This window comes from Epinephelus lanceolatus, chromosome 9 (assembly GCF_041903045.1).
Source record: "Epinephelus lanceolatus isolate andai-2023 chromosome 9, ASM4190304v1, whole genome shotgun sequence".
NCBI classification, from domain to species: domain Eukaryota; kingdom Metazoa; phylum Chordata; class Actinopteri; order Perciformes; family Serranidae; genus Epinephelus; species Epinephelus lanceolatus.
In genome coordinates, this window is record NC_135742.1 from 32,686,327 (window position 1) to 32,709,269 (window position 22,943).

Consider the following 22,943-nt stretch of genomic DNA (forward strand, 5'->3'; position numbering starts at 1 on the left):
TACTTGCTGGGGCTGACGAAGTTGGAGATTATCTCTTCCATGTGTTTCTCAATAATTACCTCTATCAAATGCAATGCGCTTGTTGGTGAATTAATAATATCCTTCTGGCAGAGACTGTGCTTTATCTCCCTCATACAGATAGATCTCAAGAGAACAATGAGGGGATCTGTATTTCCTGCCGCTGGCTGCCTCTCTGGGGTGTCAAGAGCATCAAGCATTTCTGTGAAAGCCCTCTGTGGCCTGGTACAGCCTGCCTGCCTGCCTGCTGGTATGACTTGGATGGAAGGTGGGCTAGTGTGGCTTCATCTTCCTCTTCCTGTGCTTCACGGTGCACCTCAGACATCTCTGTCCTTCATCTGCCAGCAGCAGCCTGTAATTAGGATTCCTCTCCCAGCAGGCCCCGACGCAGAGGAAAGCAGATGTAGCTCACTGAGGCAGCAGGCAGACTGATGTTCCAGCTGTTGCTCCACATTGGACACAGTCCTCACCTTCTCTTACCGTGCTGGTAACCATGAGACAGCTCCACACAAACAATACCTGTTCGCAGGGGCTGTCAGAGAGTAAGTATCCATCAGCGCATCGGCAGACACTCAATGTGTCTCCATAAAATAGCAAGCCCTCCAGGACGCTACCTTGTTCACACAGTCAGAGATAGTAAAATATAGAGACAACAGCGTGCCTTTGGGTGTGGCGATAAAAAGAGGATGCACCTTTTAAGATGGCAAGGGGATTTTTTTTCTGGTTTGACAACTAAAAGTTCACACTGACAGCAGATCTTCCTTTGATGGTGCATGAACACACATATCTGTCCTACATTTAAAGTGGAATTTTCTCTCATTCCTAAAAACAACTGAGAAAAGACGCATCCATTTTAAGCTTGTGTCTCTTCTAAACACCAGACCTTTGATTGAGTTCAGTTTTCTCAGGCTGACTCGCGTGAATCATTTCATACCTTCAGCAGGGCAAGGGATGATGACCTTGCTGTTTGCTACTTTCTCCATGATGGCATCTCCAGGTTCGGCAAAGGACGGGGCCTCTGTGAGAACAGAAAAACAAGTGCTGGTTCACAGTGAATAGTAAATTGAAAGTGTAATGAGTATTAGTCGGATGATTAAAAGATGTTCCAATGTATTTAATCAGGTAGTCTCATTGAGATCAAAATCTGTTTTTCAGGAGCCTGAAAACACTCACCAGACGACTGCACAAACAGCATACAAAAACAACACTTCTGAAGCCAGATAACTAACAATCAAGTGGCAAATGGAATTAATAAAAGTAATGAAAAGAGTGATTAAAAACATCAGATGGCACAGCTTAAAAACCTCTAAGGGGAAAGAAAAACTCTTGACTGAAGTTTATAGTTCATTAAATTTAAAAGGTGCAAACTAGTTCTGCCAAGGTTAGTATATACACATGTACTTGGTCTTAAGGGCAGGGATTTCAGGAACGCATCAAAGTCAGACTGAAGATGACCAGGAGCCTGGGAGTGGAGCAAGGGGCAGATAAATGTGTAATTTGCATAAAAGTAGGAATTGGAGTACTGCCCAAGAAGAATAATGTGATTTATGCATAATGTAAATAGTAATGGACCAAAAATAGACCCCTGCGGCACCCCATCACCTCTGGTAAAAGGCATGATTTAGTACAATCAGCCACAACAGTGAGTTCTGCTTAAGGGATCTGTATACTCTGTCAGAAGTGCTTGTCGTACAACAGAGTAGCCTCGGACACCCCCACTGACAATCCCATAGTCACATCCACAGGAGCCAAGGTTTCAGCTTCTCTAATTCTGCTACTTTTACTTTCTGTCACTTTTCTGTGGACAACTGGATTCAACTATACAAATGTCTTTCAGGAGAGACTGTCTGAAAATGTGTGCCACTATGCCCGTATTTTAACCGTATCACGTATCCCTCCTCTCTATGATGGCTTGCTTTTCACTCCTCCTTCAAGAATGGCCAACTACAGATACTTCTGACTTATAATAGGGCCCTTATCCTCTTGCAGCATGGAGCTACTGTGCCTCAAGAGAATACACCTCTAAAGACTGGGAGAGCTAAAACTGGGACACTGTCAGTGTATATAAATCCTTATATTGCCAGAGCTAGGAAATGTTTTCTTTTAATATGTCTTACATGATTCACAATGCTGTAATGCTGTATATAGTGCAAAGTTGTGTTAATTTCTGCTTGTTCTCAAAATCAACAAACAGGGTTTTAAGAATTGAACTGCAGATATTCACCAAGAACTTCCAGCTTGATCTCCAAAGTCTCCTGTCCAGCGCTGTTTCTGGCCACACACTGGTAAGTGCCCTGGTCAGCCAGGCCAACCTGCTGAATCCTGAGGGGTGTGGTGTTCTTGACCCCAACAGGAAGTCCATTGTGAAACCAACTGACCTCAGGGCTTGGCTCTCCCTGGACCACACATGGCAGAGTCACCCTTTGGCCAATCAGGGCTTTCAGGAGGGAGGGTGCTGGCTGAATTCTGGGCTTAGCTGAGGACAAAAACAAATATCCTAAATGCGTGTCTCACCCGATCAGTTACACACCTATTTACTTATATCCCATATATTTTACATATGTAAGAGGTGATGTGTTCACAATGAAATGCAAGTTTATGCTAGTTCAACTTTCTAATAAAGCCGCACAGAGTTACCTTGAATGTGTAAATTGTAGCTTAGGGACACGTTTCCTGCTGGGTTTTCTGCAGTGCAAGTGTACAGTTTACTATCAATCAGGCGCACATCAGTGATCCTCAGAGAGCCTGAAGGCAAAACAGTGAACCTGGGGAGTGGTTAGGGGTCAAGGACAAAGGGATGGAGAACACACAACACTTTATGAGTCACTGAAGATCTACAGCCGCTGAGTTTTGGGAAAGGACGTGTATTATTTATATTTTCCTCTAGTGTCTTATTTTGTCTTCAATACATCTATATGAGCACATAAATAGTGAAATATTTATAAAGGCTGCCCAGTGTTTATAGTATTGGTAAACCTTGATAGTTGTGTGTCTGTGAAGACACATTTCAAGATATAGCTTTGCTTCGGTTTTTTTTTAGTAGATGAGTCGATGAAAACAGTTCCTGTAAACAGAATCAGACAGTGTATTCCCAGTACAGCTACTGCCAAAAGCACACTGATAAAATGGTTCATTAGTATGCAAATTTATTATATAATATGTGCACATTTTGAGCAATTTGTGAAAAGAATGGAGCATAATGCTACAGTGTCCATTGTACTGGATTTGCTTCACTTTAAACTGATCTCTGAGCTCTAAATACAAAACAAAGCATGGAAGAAAGTGACAGCAATACAGAGTTGAGATAAATTGTAAATCTGTTAATGGCGTCCCTGCATTTGCGTGGTTTAGTTGCAGGAAAGAAAAATGGATCCAGTGATGGATGACAGTTATAAACAAGAAAGCACTAAGTGGAGCGTGGACCTTAGCCAGGGCCTAGTAATCTCTAGTGAGTTGTTAGTTTCACAGTTACCGTTGTCCAGGGAAATTTTACTGTCAAAGGGTAGCCAAAGCTTGACCTGGTGACATCGCCATGGGAAAAGTGATAGGCTCACAAAAATCAATGTATTTCTTTGTGTTGGAAACAGTAATGTGCACAGCAGTTATTGTGTGTTTATCACTAAGGGTCAGGCTACAGATTATTTGAAATCAAAAGCTGAGCCTGATGGCAGCGCTGGATGGAGGGTCACACAGACCTCCATTGTCAATATGTTTCATCCTCCTGAGAACAACCATGTGGAAAGCAAAGTTTAGGCCAGACCATCTTTTCCTTTTATAGATGTTTGTCACAGACAAACAAGTGGACAGATGGAGGCAATCACATGCGCCACCCTCCACTCCAAAAACATACTTTGCAGCAAAAACAAAAGCAGGAGTTAAATGTAGGTTAAAAGTACGCAAATGTAGGTCAGCAACTTTATAGGGGTGTGTAGTAACCTGAATTGCACCAGAAGCTATCCAGCTGTATAAATGCATAATACATGCAAATATAAACACACCTCTGTGATTTATCTGAGATAAGTGTGTCTGCTAAGCAACTGAATTCTAACAATAACACGTTCATGTAAGTAGAAATGGGTTTGAGGCACAAAGGGCTCTCTATTTCAGCTGCACATATGGTGTAATGTCACTCCCCCACCTCCTCAAACAGCCTTAGGAGAGGCAGCTACATTGGAACCAAATGACTGCCTCTGCAGTGGTCTGAGCGGCTCACACTGCAGCGCTGCAGCCCGGCAATGCCACAGTGAAGGCTGACACAAGCTCGAGCACATAGGACATGAACCACCCCTCTCCCCCATCCATCACTCCCCACACTGGTGTCAAGTCATCTGTGTACACAGTCTGACACAAAGACTAACTGGGACAAATTGGTCTAGTCAGGATTAGGTTCTGGAGCGAAAAAATCCACTGACTGAGTGTTAAACAGCTCTGCGATCCATCCCCCTTTCTGTCTTTTTGCGAGCACTAACCTTTTACATAGCTACAGCAGAAATCTTTCCGCCCACTGATTTAAGCTATTTCACCAATCCGCACCCCCTGGCTATTTCCTTTGACCCCACGGCGTAGTAAGAGAGAATGAATCTCCCTCCCTCACAGTGTGCTTGTTTCCGCAGGTCCTGCATATGCAAAGCATGGCCTGTTGTGGGGGTTGTTCACAGAGATGTGTTATTCTCATCAGACAGGACTAGTAAAGAGTCAGCATGTTGTTTTACTGCTGAAGCACCCCAGGGAATCCGAACATCAGGCAGACAGGGCTTGTATCTCTTCCTCTGTCAGTTCGTTTTCCTCCCCTCTTCCTGGCACCCCCCACTCCATCCACCCCCACCTTTCTCTTCTTCCTGGCCCCACACAAGTCATACTGTATCTGAGTCACTGCAGCTTTCAACCCACTTCGTCATTCTTCTATCTACCCCCGAAAACCATTCGGCATGGTGTCTGGCCCGGAGAATCTATCTGTCATCTATGCAGTCTGTGTCCCCAGTCAGCCAGCCTTGTCTGCACCCAGAGTGACCACACATGAAAGCCAGAAAGCAGCGAACCATGTGGGACCAGATGTTCCTCCTCACTTTAGCCAATGAGTGAAGCCCGCACACAGCTCTCCAGCAGACTGTTGCAGCCTCCGCCTTGCTGCCCTTCAAAACTCATCACTAAATGGACTCCAAACATAAACAGCTGCTGTGAATGACAGCCAGCATCAGTCAGAGACCCTTGTAAAGAGCTGAGTCAGATGTTAGCTAAGTCAGATGAGAGGTATGGTGAGAACTTTTGTTACATTACATTTTACTAATTTAACTGCATCACTGCCAGAGTGAGATAAGACTTACCCAGCTGTGACGGGGGGGATGGGATGCCCATTTCTGCTCCATGTGACTAGTGGAGAGGGACTCCCCTGGGCCTCACATGGGAGAACAATCTCTGTCCCCACTTCTGCAGCCATTTTCACTATGTTGTCATGGCCACTCACACCCACTATCTTAGGTGTGGCTGTAAAAGAGAAAGAGAAGTAAGAATGCAATGTAGTTTCTACGCTTGACCTGCTTTGTATTTCTAAAAATGTTCATGCAGTGAAACATCATACAGTCTGTCGACAGAGGTCAGCCTTTGTTAAATCAAACACTGCTATGTTTGGGTGACTGCGGTGGAACATTTATTTGCCTTACTGTTGACACTGAGCTGGATTTCTCGGCTTGCGTAGCCCACAGGACTGGTGGCGGTGCAGATGTAGATGCCTGCATCGTCAGTGGTGGGGTGGGGGATGTGGAGGTATCCATCAGGGTCAGACTGCAGAGAGGAGTGGTCTCTTGGCAGAGGCTGCCTCCCCTGGAGGAACAGCAGGCGTAAGACCAGACACAATATACCGTGGATAAAAGCTGTCCACACAACAGCGCGGGGGAAACTAAGCTTGGTTTAAGGTTTACAGGCTAACCTTTGATGTCTAATGTAATTACAGAGCGCCCCTTTAACTCACTCTCTATCCCCAATACACGCATGCAAGAATGCAGCCTGCTGCACACGCACTTGCTTTGAACATAAAATTGCTTTTACAGATTCACTTTTATCTGACAAGAGAAGAAATTTACTTGACTCCAGAGTACTACTCTGAAAATGTTTGGAGAAAGCAAGAAGAAAAATGGCTCAGTTCAACAATATGTATGTTGACCTCACTTAGTAAAGCCAGCTATGTGATGGTGCGGGGTGTTTACTTCTGCATGATTTTTCTTGTCTGATTTCTTCAGTGAAACAGATCAAATCACTGCTTTTAATGACTGAGGTCGCAAAATCCATCTGTACATGTGTAATTCATCATTTGGTAAAAAGGTCATTAGATGCCTTATATGATCATACTGTAATTAGTGTCACAGCCAGCAAGGCAGAGCTCTAGCACTGTATGACACATGTAGTGAGAACATCTGATAATAAGGTTCATGGTTTGCGCTCTGGGTGAATTAAGCATGTTGGCTTTGCACCGGTTCAGCCTGATTTTATGTAACCTTTGAGGCTTGATGTGATTCTTTTTTTTTTTAACTCAAGTGTTGAACTGGAAGGTGTTGCAAGAGAGGCTTTAAATAGATTCCTAGGTACAATTACAATCCTGAGTGATTTCTCACAGTCAAGCTGCAATATGGTAAAGTTGCCATGGTTACATCCTTCCTGGTCAGGTTAATCAAATCTTGATTGCATTGCAAACTGTTATTGTCAGTGGTATTTTTAGAGTGTTCTGAGGAATCAGATAAAAATACGTCCGAAAGGAGAAACTGTGTTGCTAGATGACAGTAAGAAAATTATCAAATTGAAATAATTGTATTATTCTAAATAAGCACGTCTTACTTTAAAGTAGTAAAGAGAATGCATCATTAGATGAAGATGACTAATATTATTATCACTATCATTATGCTGGTGCTGATTACATTAAAAGCCTACTGATGACTGGTTGGCTTAAAATTGAGGATCCCACCACCATTGCCTAACTGGATACTGATCTTTTGTTTGACTGTAACATGCTTGATACCGCTATTATTCCACCGTTATTTACAAAGTCTTAATGATGATTCATTTTAAGACGAATGAACGCCAAGTGTGATCCTCACTAGATAAAGTTGTGGGAATAAGAAGTAGCAAATTAGTCATGCATGGATTTGTGGGATGCAGCCAAAGCAATTATTTAGATAAGTAGATTTTGACAGTGAGTGTGACATCCTACCTTGGACCAGACAATATTTGGCTTGGGAACTCCGCTGGCCTCACATGATAGTGTGATGGCTACGCCTTCGTTGGCTATGTAGTGGTACGGACCGGCGTTGATCTCAGGGGGCACTGTGGAAGAAGTAGGTCACAAAACACAGCTGTCTGACTGGCCATGAAGAAGCGAGCCCACAGCATTATCACAGGCCTTAGCCGGCCAGCAATGTCAGTGCTCGAGGCATTTCTTCATTACAAACCGATGATGAACCGTAATCTGGCCTGCCTGTCATTACGCGCCTATGAACAAAAAGACCCTTTCATCAAAGCATGCAATAAATGAACCCTCTCACTATGATGACAGCAGGTGGTCAAGTCAGTGACGTATTGTTTTCCATGCTGAGTCAGCACATTGTTGACATGACTGTCCAAACCATAATCTTTAGCCCACACAACCAGTGTCTCTAGCATTAAGAAACCGTAATGAGGAATGACAACTCAAAGGATAACTTCACCCATAAAATGACGATCTGTATATCAGTTAGTCATGCTGTGTTACTTTGAGTTAGCTACAAAGACTTTGTTTTTCACGCATCCCTCCGCAGAAAACAGTGAACATGTTGATTTATTGACTGACTGGGCACCATGTTTAACAACACCAAAAAGTTTACAAATTCTCACACAACTCATGCAGTATAGATCAGGTTTCATTTATCCAGTTGTGTCCTCAGTATTTCCAAAAAACATGCATTTCCGCTGAAACCACACTATTTAAAACTTCTTTAGTTAGTTTTTCAGTTATCTATGCCCTCTTCAAAGCTTTTTTCTGCAAAACTTTTTGTGTCTGTAGTACTGAGCAAACATTTTTTTTTTTTTTTAAGATATTTTTTGGGGCATTTTTTAGCCTTTATTTGACAGGACAGACAAGTGTGAAAGGGGGGGAGAGAGAGGGAGTGACATGCAGCAAAGGGCCACAGGCTGGAGTCGAACCCGGGCCACTGCAGCAACAGCCTTGTACATGGGGCGCCTGCTCTACCACTAAGCCACCGACGCCCCACTGAGCACACATTTTACTGTTGTTAAGAGTGGGCTACAATCAATCAATCAATAAATCAATATGTTCACCATTCCGCATGGAGTGTGCAAGAAAAACAATGCTTTCTTTGAGAGTTAGAGGTAACAAGGCCAAGATTGACTGATTTACAAGTGGTCATTTTGTAGGTGAAGTATTCAGGGAATTGCTTGACATTTTGGGAAATTGGCTTTTAGTTTTCCTGCTTGAAGTTAGATGATTGTAAGAGTTACAAAATTGGCAGTGTTGGGGTGTGTGGCAACCAGTTAGCTTGGCAAACACACACACCACATGAGGTTTTAAAGGTTTTAAACAACAAATATATAACGTGTTCATTAGCAAGCTTCATTAGCCCCCGATTCCAGTCTTTATGCAAAGCTAAGCTAATGGGTTGCTGGCTCTAGCTACACATTCAGCACAGTATGCTAAAGATAAAGCTAAAGCCATGTTAGACAGTTAGCCTAGCTTAGCATAGAGACTGAAGGCTGCTAGCTTGGTTCAGTCTGAAGATAAAACAAGAATACAGCCAATGGATTCCGAGAATGAAACAAGACTAACTGTGTGTTCCAATAGCCATACTATGTACCAAACTATTTAGTATGCCAGAAAAAGATGTGCTATGTCCCAGTGTATTGTATGTCAAAAATTACCAGGATGTTCAGCTACATCTGATCGTATTTTGCAGTATGCAAGCCAGCATGCCTCTCGGGCTATTCTGACCTACAATCCTCTGTGCAGTGGAAGAAACGTCACATGACAAAGCAAAACAGACCACAGCTTGACAGCTGATTGACAGCTCTCAGAAGCTGCAATGATGGATGACAACACATACAAGAAACTGGTGACCAATGGCATAGTAATAATAGGAATATTAATTATTTCAATAAACAAAATAATCCTAAAGATTACCAACAACAAAAGGACATAGCAATGAAAATAACAATGAAAGAGAAATGTAATTTCACTGTTGTGAATATAATGTTAGAATCTAGTATGTGTGCAGTTATAACATAAAAGTTAAATGTTATTGGGTATCTGGCCATAAACCAAATCAACTGGCATTCAAAATCCACCTACTAGCACCTCTAAAGCTCACTAATTTACTTTTGTCCCATTTGTTTAATGCATAATTAAGCTTAACTGTAAAAATGGACAGAGCCTAGCCTTTCCTCCCTGCCTCCAGTCCTTATGCCAACCTAAGATAATCATCTGCTGGCTCTAGCGTCATAGTCAGCGTGGGTGAGATATTGATCTTCCCATCTAACTCTTGGCAAGAAAACAAATAAGATTTCAGAATGTCTGACAGATCCTTGAACTTACTATGGACCTCCAGGCTGACTGTGATGTTCATGGAGCCTGCTACATTCACTGCAGTGCAGATGTATGTCCCAGCATCCTCTGGGGTGGCTCTTTCAATGTACAAACTGCCATCACTCCTCACAAACATCCTCCCGTTCAACTGAACCTGTGCAGAAGAGAAACAACTGCAGTCTCACAGGAGCATAAAGATCATCTGTGTGAGGTACTGTATGTATTTGAAAGTTTAATACCACTCAGTCTTACAGGTTTTCCATTTTGGTACCAGTGTCTTTCTGGAAGAGGTATTCCATCCAGCAGCATGCATGGGATACTCAGGGACTGACCAATACCAGTAGTGATGAGTGGGGCACCTTGGGCCAGGAGAGGGGGCTCTGCAGGAAAAGGAAGTGACATAAATACCCAACCAGAGCAGGAAAATGTGGGTATTTTAAGGCCATAGTCAGCTTTGGAGTTGCTGCCATTGTTTCTAAAGTACATTGTGGCACAGAGAGATAAGGGAGCTTAAAAAAGCCTACCCAGTCCAGTGACACTAACTCTGGCCTCCATTGTAATGGTTCCAAACTGGTTCTTGGCCTCGCAGATGTACAGCCCTTCATCATCCAGCCAGACACCTGCAGTCAAACACAAAGTAAATCAGCACTGAGCAAACTTGTATCAACATCTTTAGAAACAGCACAACCTATACATCTGAGATAAGCAGCATCTCCACACTTACTGAGAAAGAAAACTACTTATCCAGAAAAATAAGTCCATGTTAATAGTAGATTAGTCCTCTACTCAATAACAAGTGCTATTATTGGTTTGACTGCTCTGTAATTAAGAGTTAAAAATAGAAAATAATGGGATTAATGGGTTTGCCTCAGCTGCCAGCCTGCTGACACACATGTCCCACTCTGTGAATTCTCTGGAGATCACATGTTGGAACATCAACATATGATTCACTTCTTGTGTTTAGACAGTCAGGCCCATGTTTGAATGGGTGATGACAAGACATTAGGCATTAAAGTAAAAAAGTGAGAAGCAGAGGGGGTGGGGGGTTGAGGAGTTTGTGTGTGATACAATATGGGAAGAGACATTTTCTGAAACAATAGCAGGTAAAATAAAAAACCAAATAAATAAAGCCATCTGTAATAGGTTGAGCTAATTAGGTCAGACGGCAGCCACAAATGGAAACAGTGACAGGAGCAGTCCGCGCAAATATGTCCGTTCCTCTCCAATATAACATTACACACACACTATAAACATTTAGTCTCAGGAGCACAAAGGATTACCCTCAGTGGCCAAGATTAAGTCATATTAAGGGCTAAAATACCTCCTAAGTTCACAATTAAATTCCCCTTGTCCTGATGGGAATAAAATTTCACAATGAAGGAGAAATACTTGGACAAAGAGACACCAACACTTGCAGAGTGATTAACAGCATTAAAGTGATGTGGCAGTATTTTAAGGTACGTCTTTCACAGACTAGAAGATGTGCATTTAGCAGGATGGACACTTTGTGAGAGCCATCTATTTACTGTATAACTTTACTGACAGCAGTGACATCCTGTTGCCCCTCCTCTCTTAAGAAAAGCTGAATTCAATATGAAAGGCTGCACCTCTTCTATATATATAATCACCAGAAAATTTCAGTCATGCCGGTCAGTGCAAGGCAGCCATGAAGCTGTATAAGCCTGCACTGCAGACCAAAGCTCTTTGCTGTGATAGTGTTTCATGGACAACTCACTCTGGATTAGAAGATGTCCGCTCTCTAGCTGCATTGTTCTACTGTGGCTGTCTGTCCTTTTAAGAATCTGTCTGCCGTCCTGTCTGCGCCAGGTCACCGTAGGCTGCGGGAAACCTCGGGCAACGCAGGGGAGGGTGATGTTCTCCCCTACGTTAGCTGTCGTGTCAGTTGGTGCCTCCGAGAACAATGGGCCCGCTGTGGAGGGAAGAGTGAATTTTTTCGTCATGTAAATCTTGAGAGGAATATAAGGTAAGGTAAGGTAAGGTAAACTTTATTGTCCCCTAAGGGAAATTCATCTTGGGCACAGTGCTACATTTCATTGCTTCACAGGACAAGATAAAAAACATCATCACAGGGACACATCATCACAATGACAGTTCTATCACATAAAACAGACATGGACTACATTTAACAATCACAACACAGAAACATACAGAGACGTCTAAAGTGCAAGAAAAAGTGCTGAGTGCTAAAGTGCCGTGTGTTTAAAGCTTTGTGTGGAACACCGGAGTGTGGTCTCACCTCCAACCTCCAGAGTGACAGTACCAGCGGAGGTTCCGGCAGAGCTGCTAGCTACACAGCTGTACTGACCGGCATCGACCTCCTGCACCCCTCGAATGTGAAGGGTCCCACGGTGTACATCCTGCTCGACGAAAGGAGCAGAGCCAACCTCAAGCTCACCTGGAAACACACACAAAACAAGCCCATTGGTCTCTGACCGTTGTTTTTATGTACACACTGTTTATGACCTTAACTTACCTTTGAACCAGTGAACAAGGGGAGGGGGGATGCCTGTGGCCTGACACTCCAGAGTCGCATCACCACCAACAGATACAAGTACGATTTGCTGTGCCACTGTTATTCTAGGAACCTCTGGAAGATACAAAAGTAAGCATGGGACGTGGTTTGATTGTGTATTCTTAAAGAATTTTTACTTTATAGAAATGTATAGTAAAGTAATGTCAGCTTAAATCACTAAAAGCTCCAGGATAAACCTGAGAAAAATATAAAAACTAAGGTAATATTTCACACACATTCTGTCTCAGTAGAGCTGGATAGATGCTTTTGGAAACAGGCAGACAGCCGAGCTGAAAGGATGAGCTGATCTATCTTACAAGGCTCTTGCTGCCTTGACAGATCAATGTTGTTAAAAATGACATTCAGAGACAAAAGTGTGTATAACACCAGCACGCCCCAGGAAGAGGCTGCCACAGTCCATCAGTATTGAGGTTTCTGTCAACCACTAACTGACATGCCATGACTGAAACTTCAGGCCCACAACTGTCAGCGCTCACATAAATAAGGAGAGAAATATCCTATTGTGGAAGACAGGGCAGCATGTGGCCACACTTGCTTGTGATCTACTCAGGGTTGGTGCACAGCTCAGACCAGATATCATTCACAGACTGATTCAAAACAAATGCTCTTGAAGAAAAGACAATAACACAGACGAAAACACTGCCTCATTCGGCTGAAAATGAATGTTAACAGAAATGATAATCCTGAACAGATATTTAAAAAAAGGATGAGACTCTAAATGGTGGATTACATTACCACCTTCAACATCTTTACCTACCTGCAAAAGTAAGTGACACAGACTGAGAGGCACTCCCAGCCTCATTGGTGGCCAAACATGTATAGTTCCCAGCATCCTCTGGGAGGGCCCCTCTAATGGTCAGAACTCCATGTTGGTGTAGACTTAGCCTGTAACACACAATAGACAGAATTCATGTTTGTTGACTCTCCGTGATTACATGCGCAGATGTAAATTGGCAATTCACCTCTAATCCTTTCTGCTATTCTTGGGTATCATGAGAGGAATTTTTCTTTGAATATGTATTTTACACAGGCATATAAAGTACTTGTGGTTTGGAAAAAAGATTTTACATCAGTAGATGTAAATCTCCAAAGTGATGCAAACAAGATGTGGCAATCGTGCATGTCGTTAAAGTGGAATGTAATGACTCTTTGAGTCCTCTGTGCCAGAGGTGTTGAGTGGGCTGAGAGCTCCCTTACCTCGGCCGATTAGTGAGGAACATGTTTCCATGGCTCCAGAAGAGCTGGGGAGGAGGGGAGCCAGACGCCGAGCAGACGAGGCGGATCTCGTCCCCTCGGGAGAAAGCCTGGCCCTGGGGGTGAACTACCACAGAAGGAGCCTCTACAATTGGAGTCAAACAGAGGCAAAGAGCTGTCGATGACTCAAGGCCTTGTCACCACAGTATGATGTCATTTATAACTTCCCTATTACAAGTTTAACAACAGTAAACTCCTGATGATGTGGGCTACAATGCAATTACCGGCACATACCAGGTCTGACATCATCGGTACAGAAGTTTCACATTTATTTAGCTATTTTTGAAACTCATTACAAACATGTGAGCATGCACCCATAGTCGAAGCCACACTTTTCAACACGCATCAATTCTGGCTGATTAGGAACATTTTCTGATGAGAAAGTGGCTCAATCTGACTGAGAGGAGGTTAATCCATTAATGGAAAACAGATGACGGGGGCCAGAGAGGAACCACGAGGCCCCTGGTGTGTTAAGTGTTTAAGCAGATGACCTGCAGGGTATTGTCCTGCCGTACCTGGGACGAGGAGCCACATGTTGATTCTGCTCTCTCCGTGAGCATTGGTCGCCACACAGCGGTACTCTCCAGCATCCTGAGTCCGCACCCCACTGATCTGCAGGGACGAGTCGGACAGCAGCCTCACCCTCCCCGCCTGGGTCCAGATGATACGACCCGCTCTGTACCAGGTCAAGTTGTGGCGCATGGAGCCTTCCACCTGGCAGGACAGCACAGCCACGCCTCCCACAGAGGAAGTCACATTCACTGCAGGCTTCAGGACCGGAGGAGGCTCTTGTTTTAGTGGAAACAAAACCGAAACATCAAACTGGTGTTATCAGCGGAGAACAAACAGTGCAAATATAGTTTACTCTTTCATGCAAATGTTTGTGCTGGCATGCTTTGTATTATGTTGATGTTTTAGCCATGAATCTGAGATAAAAATGTCTGGAACTCATTTCAAAGCCTTCTTCTGACTGTGATGGATGTAGCCAAGATGACTGAGGAGGTGTGTGTGCTTACTTTGTTGTACATGTGTGTGACATACCTCGAACAGTCAAGTGTGTTAAGGCACGTCCCTGTCCTGCGCTGCTCTGCGCTATGCACTCATACAGGCCTTCATCCTCAGCTGACGCGTGGGCAATCTCCCATGATGCTATGGCAGAATTCCTGACACAAAAGCACACTTGGTTCGTTCACTGGAGTATGACAATAGCAACATGATCCCATTCTACGTCACATTCAAATAGGATCTCTGGCACATACACACTGGGAATAGTTTTCACCACAAGTCAGCTTCACTTCATGAATTTAATTCAAAGCAGAGCGTCAACACTGAGAGAGAATAAGGGCTTTGTTAATTTTTCAAGATGACACAATCCAATATGTAATGTTCACAAAATTTACTGTGTATACATCTATCCCGACAGATGAGCCAATAAAACTCATCAGTCAAGCAGCACTAATGCTTCACAGACATGCTCACTGGTAAGTGCAGTGAGTGACCTAATCAGTGTATTTTACAGCAGGTAATGGGAGAATTAAGCTGCAGCATCTGAAGGAAGGCGAGCCAAAAGCTACAGAGTGCTGAGTGAATCGAGGAAGGACTCACTGAAAGAACTTCTCCTCTCCAAGTGAAATCCCACTTCTGGTAAATCTTAGCCTGTATGGGATGTCACTTTCCACCGTGCAGCCGATCACAGCAGGCTGCATGTAGAAGCCCTTCACCACTTCAGGCATGCTCACGGCTGGGGGATCTACTCAAGGGAGCAAACAAAGGTTAAAAGTCAACAGAGAGATTGATGAGGTGTGAGAGACCCAGCGGAGTGGCTTTGGTGAGATGTTTTTTTGGGGGGGGGGGTCTTACCTGGAACGATGTTTGTGTAGGAGACACTGGACAGCCTCTGGAATCGGTAGCCCTCCTCGTCTTTGCCTGTCACCTTGATGAAGAAGCTCTGGGAGGGAGTGCGGAACTCTGGTAGACTCCACAGTCCTTGTTGGCCGAGGTCAGAGGGCAGAGGCGCGGGGATGGTGCGTAGGGAGCGGCCTGAGCCTGACATGAGCTCCACATGGCTGAGCTGACCTGGAGGCTTCAGGCCTGTACATTTCAGCAAAACATGGGCTGGAAGTCCTGAGGGAGAAAGAAAGCTCATGATGAAGTCATCTTCTGCACGTGTTCTCAGTCAAATAAGACACAAGAAGCTAACAGAGACATGTAGGGCACCTTTTATTGGCCTCTCTCTGGTGTGATTGAACTCTGAAACTGGTACACTGGAAAAGCCAGCTCGGAAGTCTAGGTTGCTGACTCCTGTGACCCTCAGCGTATGGCGGCCACTGCAACTCACCTTTAGAAAGAAAGCAACTGTATTTAGCTACCCTCTATAAAACACTCAAAGAAACATATTCATGGATCATTCACAGGAGCAGTACCTTCAGTTTCCAAGCCCCAGGTCTGGGAAACTTCAGGTTGACGACACGGGCGGAGTTGGGAATGTTCAACAGTTCTTTCAGGCCCTGCTCTACACCCACTACGCGACCTGGAACACAAGAACAGGAACTTGTCAAAGTAAAATATGTCTTTCCTTGTTTGTGGGCGTGGAAGATATTTTTTATTAATCAGGCAGGGGGAAAAAACATAAATGTGTTGTCTACCGAATGGATCACTGAGCTCAATTTGCGGTGCTGGTCCGCTAAGTGACACAGTGACCTCTCGAAGGCTGGGGTCAAAGGGCACTTCCCACTTGTTTTCCTGGGCACTGTCATGGTTGGAGGAAAGCAGGTGGACCTTCAGGGCCTGCACTGTCTCCTCTACCCACTTTAAAACCTGATGGGAGGAGAAAAACAGAGCAACATGTCACACTGATGGAAACACATCCGCCGGTGGATGAGGCTGGGACCCGTCAAACACAAACTGTCAGAGATCCGTTCTCAACTACGAGGACAGGAAGGACATGATTGTGGCCTTTCCTTGAAAGCCCCCACAAACCCCTTCCTTGCGCGAGCAGCCCAGCAGGCTGCTCTTTGTCTTCGGACTATTCTTTCATCGCAAAAGTATTTCTCAGAGGGATTTTGCCTAAACAAAGGAAAAGTGAAACAGCTCAACTGTCAAACTGATAACATACAGTTTTCTGCACTCTCAAGCATGTATTCCCAGAGGAGCGTCTCTCACGGTGGAAGTCTGTCAGGCAGCAGTCCCCCTCCTGCAGCACAACTTTCATGAATCATGAGGCTTGTTCCTCGGAATAGAAAGTAGTGGTGCCTTTGTTTAAGAAATACACTTTAACTGTATATTTCACAGTATCAGCCTGACTAATGTGCGGGATCATTTGCGGACAGAAACGGCTGCCTGTTTCCCACTTTTCTGTGGAACCGGTTAAGCTTAAGCAGCCAGACGAGGTCAGGCAGTGACACATTAGGATTGCAGGAGCTCACTTCTTAAATGAGTCACTGCAGCACTAAGAGCAAAGATTTCGCTAAGTCTGAAATAATGGCAGACAGTTTGATTATATTTAATGGCAAAAACAATCATTACTTAGACTGTCATGTCCTTCAGAGGCCCTCCAGAGAAATAACTCACAATATAGAATTTCAGTTTTGACAGGTGCTTGACCTTCTAGGTATAATCATTATCATGGTATTGAATACACTTTTCCTTTTGTTTTCTCTAAAATGAAAACAGAAGCAGAAAAACCCACTGATATTTTGCAGTCTCATTTCAGTGGCCGCAATGGACCAAACGTCTTCCATCTTCCAAATGCCTAACAAGCAACTGCTGTCTAGTATTTGTTTTGACCTCATATGGAGAGGCATTATGGCTGAGCTGCGTCTAACAAACTGAAAACATTTCTTCAGCAGGGCCCTTGGAGACGGAGCCAATGGCAACACATTTTAAGACATTTACGAAAACAAGCAAAAACGTGAAACAAGGAAAGCCTTTGATAATTAAATTATCAAGGCCTCCTCCGCTTTTTGTCTATCACGTCCACTGGGTGCTGACGGCAGCTGGTTCCTCTGGCTCGTTTTACAACTGGAAACAGCTATAATGTCTGCCACATGTGCAGCCATCACCAGCAGAGCAGGAAACTGCTAAGAAGTGACCTACATCTGCCCCAGGATAGTGTCTATTTCTTATGCAAGAGAGCGGAGAGGAGTGGGCATTACTCAGATAAAAGGAAGTGGTGTGCAGAGATGGGGTGGCTTGCTTTCCGGGCCACGGTAGGTCTGGAGGAGCACGCTGAGTCCTGCGGCCACTCCCTGTCTCAACCACTGGGAATGCAGAGGATCTTAAGTCCTGTGAAACCTCATCCGGCGTGTCTCAGTTGAACGGGCTTACAGGGCTGTTACAGGAAGGACCCCCCTCTGCTATTCTTAGAAGCATGACAGATGGGCCACAGAAGAAGGGTTAGCTAAGGCTGGGGTGATGCTGTATTCCCCTCAGTCATCCAGGTGCATTACCTGCTGAAGAATAACATGGCCATGCAGTTGTTAAGTACAACAGCTTGACTCCAGACCTCCCAGTGGGGCGGGGTCAGCTTAGTCCTTACCCAGACTTAAACACCACAACTGCTGACATTTGTGGGAAGATGTCCCACTACAAATCAAAGCTACTAGAGCAAATCAGTCCCAGATGGACCCCCTGTTCTTGCTCAGTGGGAGTTTCGACACACCTGCCGAGGCTTTGCCTGTCACAAATGAACTGTATTTGAGATGCAGCTACACCATAAACAGTGCCTTTGTTTCGCACACTCAGGAAGACATGGATAAATGTTACCTGGATTTCACTTTACATCTGACAACCATTACCTGCCCTTTAACTCACTACTGCGTTCACATAATGAGAAAACCATAAGGGCAATGTTATAAATGACTCTTCAAGGTACTTGAGTTTAGCGTCTGTGCAGCTTGCTTAGTAGAAACACACAGCAACTGGCCAAATTCTGTGCTGCAACACTGCATCTACATTACATGCATATTTAGAGCCTTGTTTCTGTCTGTAAGCAGATATCACAGCGGACATTATGCGGTAGCTAAAACATCACGGCCTTCGTTTTCAATCACAGCTTCAGGCTACAGATGACTAAGTATGGCATCATTACCACGAGGAGCACAGATCGTGGTCCAAGTTTGACAGCACATTAGCAGAGCTGCCTCATCCACGCTCTTGTAAACAGATCCTGTCGTTGATTATAACTGGTCGAATTAAAAAAAAAAAAAGTGTTAAAAGTGCGATATGTCGAGCTGACAATGAGCTGTTGTCTGAGGACTTGGAGCCAAGTCCACTGGGGCAGCTGTGTTGGAAGGAGGGAGGCCGTGACAGATCATATCCTGGGATTAGAGAGTAAAATAAGCAGCCTGTTTTCTCTCCACTCTTTTCCCCAGAGACCACAAAAAGATTTTGTATATTTTGATTCGGCCACACTTTATTAAACTGCTATTAAGGGGGAATATTTTGGTTAGATTTGTAGTACTTCTGAGGTTTTTAAGGATTAAAGGATTTGCATTAATTCGGTAAAAGCATGCCACCCAAGAGCTATAATCACACCAGTCCAAAAAACGACTGACGAGCATTAATTCAGTGAGGATCCAAGAAAAATGTGTTCACAAGTATGCACATGTTTACATGTAACAGTACACTAAGAATATGTCAAAATACTTGGGGCTACTTTAGCACAAAGCCATCTGGGGTTGAGGTGTGAGGGCTAGAGTGAATTTGGTCTCCTATTCCCTTAATACTGCAGCACAGAAATCACATTCAAATACTCCTTAAACAGCTGGCAGGATTATGGAGTGATAATGAACCGAGCCGCCCCACACACAGGCATTGTATGTTTAGCTACATGCAAGCATGACTTGACATGAAACAGACCCACGCACACAAACACATCTGAGTTCAGAGGTTCAGTGGGCCACCAGTGTGCAGGGCCGTTGGCTCTGGCTCAGTGCTGCCCAGCCATCTCCTGTGTTGACATGCAGGATACCAGTGTCTCTTCCAGAGGAAACTCTGGCTTCTTTTACGTCTGCCAGGGAAGTGAGCCCTGCTGTCTTTGGCTTCTTAGACAGGAGTTCTGTTACATGCTGCTTCCGATATAAAAGAGTCGCTCACCCGTATCATATGAACAGGAAGTTTAATATCAGCTTTGGAATCATTTGATTACACTAAATGAATTGCTATTATTACATCAGTGGGTCAAGTATGGTTTGTCTCTCCACTGCTCCTGCAGTTCACCATTATTAGGTGACATAACCCTTTCCATATCGATATAAACAACTGGATTCTACTTTTAAAAATCAATTATTATGTATGTACAGGTTTATAATGGTTTGGTGACTGTAGTGCCATGTACTCTGTCATGCTCTCACCTCGTTAACCTGCTGCTTGTCCAAGTGAAAGATTTGTCCAGAGGAGGTGGCAGCGATCTCCTCGTAGGCCCTGTAGCCAGGCTGAGAGCGGTCGCCACAGTCCCCGGTCAGCACAAATACCACCTGAGAACGAAGGGGGGGCAGGAAGAGTTAAGAGGATTACTACTGTTCGGTGTTTGCTTTCTACAAACTTGCTTTTCAGTTGGCTCCACAGTGACGCTAATGCTCATTGTCATGCTTCACGTAGAGGCTGAGACTAGAGTAACTTTGAAGAGACTTTCCCGCTGCTCTGCTGAGTGTTGGGGGAACTATTTGGAATGTAGATCTTTCACAGCATGCCACGGGATTCCTTTTATTCCTATTACAGTGTATGGTAAATGCAAAGATACTTAAAACTCTGAGGGCCAGGACTTTTTTTTTAACCTTCAGATTTAAAGCGACAGTTTACCCCCAAATCTGAAACACATATTTTCCTCTTACCTGTAGTGCTATTTATCAGTCTAGTTTGTTTTGGTGTGAGTTGCTGAGTAACGGAGATATCGGCTGTAGAGATATCTGCCTCCTCTTGAATATAATGGAATTAGAAGGCACTTGAGTTGTGTTGTCATTTTAAAAGCTCAACAGCAATGTCTCTTTCCAAAAATCATGACCTGGTTTCTCAAGATAATCCACAGACCTGGCACAGGATGTAAACACCGATGGCGTCCTACTCGGCATAGCTAGGTGAGCTAGCAGTAGATGAACGCTTCCTTCTGCATGGTGATACAGTTGGCAAGTGTAGTTCAGGAGAAACAAAATAGTTCCCACGTGAAACTGCTCACAACAAGGTCTGTAAATTATGTTGAGAAACTGAGTCATGATTTCTGGAAAGAGACATTGCTGTTGAGTTTTTCAAGTGTACTTTTTTGGTGCTTTGAGCACCACAAGCCGTGTGCCAACTAATTCAATTATATTTGAGAGAAGGCAGATGTCTCTACAGCAGGTATCTCCAACACTCTGCAACTCACACCAAAACAAACCAGACTGATAAATAGCACTACAGGTTAGAGGACAAATGTATTTTTTTAAATTTTGGGGCAAACTGTCCATTTAACCATTTTCATGTTTCATGTTCAGTTAAACAAGACTAATGAAATGCTTGCATACATGTTTTTTCTACCATTTTTATACGCTGTAGCTGTGGACAAAGAAGAATTTCCATCACAACCCTTTTCAGTTTTCTAGGACTGTACCTGTGATTGACGGAGCTGCACCAGCTGCAGAACATCTCTTTTCAGGCGGTAGTCTTTGGCTCTGGCGTCAGTGAACACGTAGATGAAGGATCCAGGCAGAGAAACTTCCAAGGCTTTCTTTATGGCTCCTATGCTCATCTCAGGGCAGTCACCCCCACCCTGGGTGACAGAATTACACATGATTAAATATTCCTTTAAGAAATCGAGTCTATATCTTATTTCAAACTTCAGACTAATTTTATACTCAAACAACTCAGACATAGTTGAGCTTTTGGAATAGAGTGGTTTATTTAGGAGAGATACAGGTTATGGCAAGCATGACACAGAAACATTTTAAACATACTCAAAGCTACACTAAGTCACGTTTGAAAGAAGAAATGAGACAACATGCCTTTTACAAATGAAAACGCACCCCCTCCTCAAAACAATACCAATCACTACAGCCTTACTCTTGGTATGACCAGTGGCTTGTGGTGGCTGATGTTAGCAAACTTAAGATACATATTGCTGTGAAACTGATATTCCTTAGTCCATTTTCTGACTTAATGATTCTTCTCTACACTGTATTAGAGAATTATTGACTCATTTTCCCCTGTAGTCACAGGGACTACCCTACTGCTCGGTAGAGGTTGTGTAGGCTCATTTTAAGCTGTGTCAGTCTACACAGCTATAGCTGGGATTAGTGAGGAACAATACAGTGGTCCCAGGTGCTATAGAATCATTATTTTAAGTGTTCTGGTTCCCACCTGGACAAACAGCTCTTGCAGATCCTGCTGGAACTTCGTTGGGTCAGTGGTGATGGACACGGGGCCGATATCTGCAAGGATGGAAATGTAGTACATCATAACAGACACTTTCCAAATGAACAAATTCAAACCATCTAACAACAGATGTTCTGGTTGTTGTAAAATAGTGCATGCCTAAATATATTCATCCCAAAAGAATAAGGGCTTAGGTCTTACTTGTCTGGCTCTTTCATCAAACTCAACAAAACAACTACATCAGAACAAAGAATTTACTTGTTCCCTCTCAGTGGCTCTGCCTCTCTGCTCAGAGAAAAAGCATCTACGGCATCAAAACCCCAAATAAGCCACAGTCTAATTTATCAGGACCAGAGTGATGCCCTGTAGCTTTTGTGCAAGACATGAATATCAATCATATGCACCACACGGCACAAGAGTGGTTAGATTGGTTCGCTGACAAAATTACAATGCTCAGGTTGTGTTTCACACAAATCGCTACAATCCGGACAAGGTTCGGGTGGCGATAATAATTTTCTGCAGCTGTAGTCAGCGTTTTCTTTCGGGCCACTTCCTCAAGCAGCAGCAGCAGCAGGCTCCAATATGATGGATAAGAACCTGTCAGGGCCTGACACTTGCTTGGATGCCTTCTGGGGCCAATTGCTGGAACAGTTAACATTAACCAATACACAGAGAACGCATTGTTTTTGCTATAGAACTCTGCTGTCTATAAACACAAGCCTTTCATTATAGTTTTTACAAAGGAGAGCCTTATCAGGTAGGGTGGAGCCTCGTGGTTTCTCTGTGTGTCTGAGCTTGTTATTCTGACTGTCAAATACCATTTTGAAGTATCTTTGTGAGACTAATGATACTGAGCATGCAGACATGTGTCAAGCTGATGACATTTCTAACTCATTCACAATCTATTTTTCCAACAGCGGAGGCTTTCAAGTCCTCATCTACTCGTCGTGAGGGACTGTAAAACTCTGACAGCACTGTCATGCCTCTTTTGTAAGCCACCATGGCTTCTTTGCAATCCTGGAAGTTTACAAGGTCCCCAAGGGCAGGGCGCATTAAACACAGACAAAATGTGTGGTGTTAGTGCAGCCTGAGCCCACCATCCCCCCCCCTGACTGGCTAAACTGGGGTGCTACAGAGTTTTCCAGAGGCTTGGATGAAGGTGAGGGAGGGGTGGGGTTGGGGGTAATTACACCCAAGCAGACAGCATAT

At 44.0% G+C, this 22,943-nt stretch overlaps 1 protein-coding gene across 1 annotated transcript in view; it reads right to left on the reverse strand.

Moving 5' to 3' along the window:
• The window catches only part of hmcn2 (hemicentin 2), a 58,189-nt gene that overhangs the window by 34,087 nt on the left and 1,159 nt on the right, over positions 1 to 22,943 (reverse strand). The window contains exons 2-25 of the mRNA XM_033619789.2: positions 21,720 to 21,790; positions 20,974 to 21,132; positions 19,742 to 19,864; positions 16,034 to 16,205; positions 15,812 to 15,918; positions 15,606 to 15,726; positions 15,249 to 15,512; positions 14,994 to 15,138; positions 14,430 to 14,551; positions 13,904 to 14,176; positions 13,332 to 13,473; positions 12,892 to 13,019; positions 12,075 to 12,188; positions 11,838 to 11,996; positions 11,316 to 11,510; positions 10,105 to 10,200; positions 9,833 to 9,960; positions 9,590 to 9,734; positions 7,220 to 7,332; positions 5,679 to 5,838; positions 5,343 to 5,502; positions 2,656 to 2,783; positions 2,243 to 2,494; positions 953 to 1,036 (exon numbers count right to left, since the gene is read on the reverse strand). Coding sequence (XP_033475680.1) covers positions 953 to 1,036; positions 2,243 to 2,494; positions 2,656 to 2,783; positions 5,343 to 5,502; positions 5,679 to 5,838; positions 7,220 to 7,332; positions 9,590 to 9,734; positions 9,833 to 9,960; positions 10,105 to 10,200; positions 11,316 to 11,510; positions 11,838 to 11,996; positions 12,075 to 12,188; positions 12,892 to 13,019; positions 13,332 to 13,473; positions 13,904 to 14,176; positions 14,430 to 14,551; positions 14,994 to 15,138; positions 15,249 to 15,512; positions 15,606 to 15,726; positions 15,812 to 15,918; positions 16,034 to 16,205; positions 19,742 to 19,864; positions 20,974 to 21,132; positions 21,720 to 21,790 — 3,561 coding nt within the window. The remainder of the gene's footprint in view (positions 1 to 952; positions 1,037 to 2,242; positions 2,495 to 2,655; positions 2,784 to 5,342; positions 5,503 to 5,678; positions 5,839 to 7,219; positions 7,333 to 9,589; positions 9,735 to 9,832; positions 9,961 to 10,104; positions 10,201 to 11,315; positions 11,511 to 11,837; positions 11,997 to 12,074; positions 12,189 to 12,891; positions 13,020 to 13,331; positions 13,474 to 13,903; positions 14,177 to 14,429; positions 14,552 to 14,993; positions 15,139 to 15,248; positions 15,513 to 15,605; positions 15,727 to 15,811; positions 15,919 to 16,033; positions 16,206 to 19,741; positions 19,865 to 20,973; positions 21,133 to 21,719; positions 21,791 to 22,943) is intronic.